The sequence below is a fragment of the Galeopterus variegatus genome, unplaced genomic scaffold (assembly GCF_000696425.1).
Source record: "Galeopterus variegatus unplaced genomic scaffold, G_variegatus-3.0.2 Scaffold2002, whole genome shotgun sequence".
In the NCBI taxonomy this organism is placed as follows: Eukaryota; Metazoa; Chordata; class Mammalia; order Dermoptera; family Cynocephalidae; genus Galeopterus; species Galeopterus variegatus.
This window is the reverse complement of record NW_007728113.1, coordinates 163,781-169,077: the sequence shown is the minus strand read 5'-3', so window position 1 is coordinate 169,077 and position 5,297 is coordinate 163,781. Positions and strand designations below refer to the sequence as shown.

At 64.2% G+C, this 5,297-nt stretch overlaps 2 protein-coding genes across 2 annotated transcripts in view; one reads left to right on the top strand and one right to left on the bottom strand.

Annotated features, from left to right (window-relative positions):
- Nucleotides 1-96: 96 nt before the first annotated feature.
- Nucleotides 97-1,282, top strand: CTXN1 (cortexin 1). The gene is made up of 2 exons (XM_008580019.1): nt 97-144; nt 236-1,282. The coding sequence occupies exon 2, from the start codon at nt 256-258 to the stop codon at nt 502-504; it is 249 nt and encodes an 82-aa protein (XP_008578241.1). The 5' UTR covers nt 97-144; nt 236-255; the 3' UTR covers nt 505-1,282.
- Nucleotides 1,283-2,624: 1,342 nt separating this feature from the next.
- Nucleotides 2,625-5,297, bottom strand: part of SNAPC2 (small nuclear RNA activating complex, polypeptide 2, 45kDa) — a 4,398-nt gene continuing 1,725 nt past the window's right edge. The window contains exons 2-5 of the mRNA XM_008580030.1: nt 4,536-4,737; nt 4,186-4,254; nt 3,594-3,885; nt 2,625-3,496 (exon numbers count right to left, since the gene is read on the bottom strand). Of these exons, the coding sequence (XP_008578252.1) occupies nt 3,165-3,496; nt 3,594-3,885; nt 4,186-4,254; nt 4,536-4,737 (895 nt within the window). The 3' untranslated portion in view covers nt 2,625-3,164. The remainder of the gene's footprint in view (nt 3,497-3,593; nt 3,886-4,185; nt 4,255-4,535; nt 4,738-5,297) is intronic.

Sequence of the window (5,297 nt, the reverse complement as noted above, 5' to 3'; positions counted from 1 at the left end):
GGGCTCCCTGACACCGCACTTGGCGCCCCCACCTTCGCGCACGGCCGGAGTTGGGTCCCCGCATGGTGGTGGCGGCGAGCCCGAGGGCCGGGCATGGATGGAGCCCGGGGACCGAGGCGCACGCGGGGGATGGGGCCGGGCACGGTAAGGGGCTGGGTGGTGGGAGGAGGTGACGCGGGGGCGCGGGAGGGCGCAGCCTCATCCCTGCGCCCTGGGCGGGTCCCGTCCTCCGCAGGGCGCGCGGCGATGTGAGCCATGAGCGCGACGTGGACGCTGTCGCCGGAGCCGCTGCCGCCATCGACGGGGCCCCCGGTGGGCGCGGGCCTGGACGCGGAGCAGCGCACGGTGTTCGCCTTCGTGCTCTGCCTGCTCGTGGTGCTGGTGCTGCTGATGGTGCGCTGCGTGCGCATCCTGCTCGACCCCTACAGCCGCATGCCCGCCTCGTCCTGGACCGACCACAAGGAGGCGCTCGAGCGCGGGCAGTTCGACTACGCCTTGGTGTGAGGGGCGCGGCGCTCCCCGGGCCGAGCCTCCGCGGGGTCTCCCAGGGTCGGCCGACCCGGGCGCCGCCAGGCCTGGACGGCGTTCAGGATCCCGCACCAGAGTCCCCAGCGTGGGGGGGAAGGGCATTAGGAGAAGTCCAGCCCTCCCCCCCTTCGACCTTTCCCATCTCCCCTCCTGGCCAGTCCAGAGCCCACCTCGTGCCTTTACCTCGTGTCCCTTCCTTTCTCCGCAACTTACCCGCCAGGCTGGACCCCAGACTCTGAATCCCGGGTGGGAGGAGGACCCCCCGCACTGCCCCCTCCCCAGCGTGTAGGTGGCTCTGCTATCGCCCTGCCGCTGGGCATGAGTGTCATGTCCGTTCCTGTGGGTGGAGACCCCCCTTGTCTTCCCCTCCCTCCCCGGCCATCCTCAACCCCACCTTGAGTGTTGAGCCTGTCCTTGGGCGCCAGCCCTGCGTGGACGCTGCATACCAATATGCCCTGCACAGCCTGTCCCCGAGACGGAGCCCGAAGACCTACCATGGCTGCTGTGTCCAGGATGCCTGGCGCCTTCCGTGGGGGGAGAGCGCGCGCGGGCTCATCCTCGGCCCCAGCCCGGGCCCCAGAACAGGTCAGCGCGCCCCTCCCTCGGAGCCCACCTCCGCCCCTCACCGGCCTCTGTGCCACCTCCCCCTGACCCCCTGCTTTCCCCCCAGGCCTCCCCATGCCTTTTCACTCCTCCCTGCCTCTGAGCCGATGATATTAATAAAAGCTATTATTGAGCGCTTCCTGCATGCCAAGCAGCGTGCTGAGTTTGGGCTTCCTGTTTCTAGCAGGCCCCGTTAGCATCCCCATTCTACAGGCAGGGGACCGAGGTCCAGGCAGCTGCAGAGACTTGCCCATAGCTACGTGGCTAAAGTCCAGTCGGCTGGAAGAGGAGCCCAGGTCTGGCTCTGCGTGCTCCTAAAGGCTGCTCAGGGACACCCAGACCCACAGGCACTTTTCAGCTTTGTGGGGGCCGACATGTAAGCGTCTTGATCCCTCCAGCTCAAGGCACAGCGGAGACACCCTCCCCCACCTTTTACACACTTCTTTCCCTTGACCTGGAGAGGTGCTGGGGTCTTGGGTTGGACTCAGCCCCATGGGGAGCTGGGATTGGGCGCTGGAGGTTGCCAACTGCACCTGGCACCCCAAACATCCAGAGCCTCATCCCTCCTGCCCACCAGCCCCTTGTGCGCCTTGGAACCGTGGGTCTGGCACTGTGGAGCCGTGACCACGAGCTGGCTCTGTTCCACGGCAGCCTGCCTGGGAGATGTGTTGTGCACCCTGGGGGAGCCGTGTGCAATGTGCGTGGGGAGAAACGAGTGTTTCTATAAAAGGCAGGCAGCTTGAAGGCACAGGCGCCGCAAGCAGAAAACTTACCAACTCCCAGACTAGTTAGACGTGGGGGAGGGCTGCACTGTGGGAGGACACCCGCTTCCCCAAGAGGAACCCTGGTTCCGCCAGACCTGCCCCTGAACCCCACCCACAGGGCAGGTGAAGCTGATGAGGGGGTCCCCTGCAGTGAAGCCCAGCGGCACCACTAAGAATATGGGGTCTTGGGGATCGGTCAGGACTCTGGCCTGCCCCTTCCACCCGGTGCTGCCCCTCCCTCTGCCTAAGGCCCCTCCAGGACTCCCTGCCTCCTCCCCTTACTTCTGGAGATCATTGAGGCCCCAAAGCCACTTCGAGGGACATACTCCCCTCCCTCAGCCTCCTGCCACTTGGGGCAGCCCCTCCAACCCTTGGCCCCCCAGCCTGGGGCCTTGTTCCTCCCACTGGCCACCCTCTCTCCTGGCTTCTCTCCCCTCCACCTGTATGATGTGACATCACCCTGTTATAAAAACCTATCCCTGACACCTGCCTGGTTGTCATCTTCCCATCCATGCTTGTCAAAGAGCCACCTCCACACAGTCACCAAGGGGCTCCTCACAGCCAAACTGAGGTAGCTGCAGGTGTCATTGAACCAGATGTGACAGCAGCAGCCTTGCCGGGGACTGTGCCCTCCTCCCTGGCACGCCCACCCCCCAGCTCCCATTATCCCTAGTTCTGACCCTTCAGGCCCCCACTTCCACCTTGAAGTCACAGGCAAAAGAGAGCAAGGCAGGTTGGCCAGAACTTTATTGGAGGTCACAGGACACCCCTGGGGAGGGTGGAGGAGCCAGCATAGGGACTGTTGGACTGTAGTCAGCTGAACAGGGCTGGGGATATGGGGCCCTGAGGAACATAAACAGGGGGAGAAGCACAAAGAATAGAAACCTAGCAAAGGAGGACATGTAAGAGGGGATTCGTGGCATGGGGTGCCAGCTATGCCCCCTGGCAGAGAACAAGGTGCAGCTGGGCTTGGGGAAAGGTGGGGCTGGTCCTGTCCCTCTGTCCGCCTGTCCAGGTCAGGCTGCTTGTGGGCAGAATACTGCATCCCCCGTTCCCCAAGAACCCAGCCATCTGACTGGCCCCATCGAACTGTACAATTGCAGTTCCATTTCTGAGACTCCCAATGTATCGGTCATTTAAAGCCCACCACCCCGTGCTGAGCTCTCCATGTTCGGGACCTTCCACCATCCACCATGTTGGGATCCTCACGACAAGCAGTGCCAGCCAGGCAGGACTGAGGGCCAGATCAGGATGTCTGGTGTGTCCGCCTCATCTTGCAGGGGTGGCCACCCGGCCCAGAAGCTCCAGAGGAACCAGGAACGGGTTTAGAGGGCAGATCCCAGCTTCTTGCCAGGTCGATCTCAGTTCGCTGGGCCCGACGCTCTCAGGGGATTGTAGGATGGCCTGGCCGGGCTCCTCTGGTCCCCTGGATTCAATGGTGGCATCATCAGGCCCAGGCCCCAGGGTCTCATCTGCTGGGCTGGGCTGCGGGGCTGTGAGACGCCGGTAAGTTTCCAACATATGCTCAACCAGGGCTGTACAGGGCAGGCGGGGCAGCTCCTCTGGAAGCGACGTGAGCAGGTCAAGGACCACAGCTGACTCTGGTGATGGATGGAGAGAAGAGGGGTGAGGGGGGCGGGGTCGGCTGCCTGGGAACCCTGTCCCCCCATGACCCCCTCCCGCTCCCCCTCCTCGCACCAGCTGCAGAGAGCTCGGGGCCATGGCCACTGCGGGAGGAGGAGGACAGGTACTTGTAGATCTTCTCAAAGTCCACGGTGAAATCTTCCTCATCAGATGGGCCAGTCAGGGACTCAGAAGGTACCTCAGGGGCGGGGCCAGAGGCCTCAGGGGTGGGGCCAGGGGGCTCAGGGGCAGGGTCCTCCTGCCCTCCTGGAGCGCTGAGCAGCAGCGGCCTTCCGCGTGCCTGGGTGGGCTTGGGGGGCTTGGAATGCAGGAGGCTGACGGGTTCCGTGGCTGCGATGGTGAGCACCTGGCAGACAAAAGGATAGGGGAAGAAATGGGGAAGGTCCTCCCACTTTCCACTCCCTGCTATGCACAGGCTGAGCCCTGCACCTCCACCAGCTCACCAAATCCTCCCTGCCACACTGAGGAAGGCAGCACAGACAGGAGATGGACTCAGGGATGAAGACACTGAGTCTCGAAGTGTCCAGTGACTGGCTGGGGCCACAGAGATGACAAGAGGATGGCCCAGGACCCAGGTCCACCTTATTTGGACTCATAGTACTCTCTGCCTGGAAACACCCTGGACCTGCCTGAGGGGTGGCTGTACCTGCGAGAAAGCTGCTGTCAGTGCTTCCTCCAGTGGACCTGTAATCTTCTCAGCCAGATCTGTCCATACCTGGGTGAATCCCGAAGGTCCATGGTCAGCCCAGGGATCAGCCTGCAGGGGTTCCCCAAGCCCTGCCCTTCCTGGGTATCCCCTGACCAGGTTATCACGCCAGATCTGTCCATACCTGGGTGAATCCCGAAGGTCCATGGTCAGCCCAGGGATCAGCCTGTAGGGGTTCCCCAAGCCCTGCCCTTCCTGGGTATCCCCTGACCAGGTTATCACCAGACCCAACTCCCACCCTACCTCCAGGGACCAGCCCTGGCAAGCCTTGCCCTGCCCACCTGCCTCACCTCTATGGGGGCTGGGGTCTGTGCCTCCCGGCGCCTTGGACCCTGTAGGCCACCTGGATACACCCTCTGAATGGCCTCCCGTGCCACGCGGCCCTTGAGCTGCTGCAGGAAGTCCCGGACCTGGGGAAGAAAGAGGAGGCGGCCGAATGGGCCTGGTACAAGCTCCGGGCTGCAGAAGAGAAGCCAAAGCCCACTGCCTCGCCTGCTTCAGGGCCGCCCACTGCCGCGTGACCTCCCGCTAGCCCAGTGTTAAGGATCCCGGTGACTGCCGGGCCTCGGGCCGAGGCCCCAGCGTGCGACCGGCTACCTACTGAAGAAGGCAGGCCCAGGCCAGGTCTGGTTCCTCCCTGCAGCCGCCGCACACTTCTACACACCACTCGGCCCCATTTCCCGATACTACTTAAACCTCATTGGCGCCCCGTCCAACCGCGCCTTTCGCTCAGTCCGCGTCCTCCGCGGTGTCTTACTCCAAGCTCGACCCGCCCCTCAGTCTTGCTCGTATCCGCCCACGCCCCGCCCCCAGGCTCACCCACTCCCCCGCCCTCAGCGGCACGCAGCCCCGCCCCCAGAGTCGCCCCGCCCCTCCGCCTCACTTACGCCCCGCCCCCACGCTCACCCACTCCCCCGCCCTCAGCGGCACGCACGCCCTGCCCCTAGAATCGCCCCGCCCCTCCGCCTCACTTACGCCCCGCCCACGCCCTGCCTCAGGCTTACTCCAAGCTCGCTCCACCCGTCTTGCTCTAGCCCCGCCCATGCCCCACA

What these genes read in the sequence shown, in the direction of transcription:
- CTXN1 (XM_008580019.1), top strand. Translation starts at nt 256, where the DNA reads ATGAGCGCGACGTGGACGCTGTCGCCGGAGCCGCTGCCGCCATCGACG.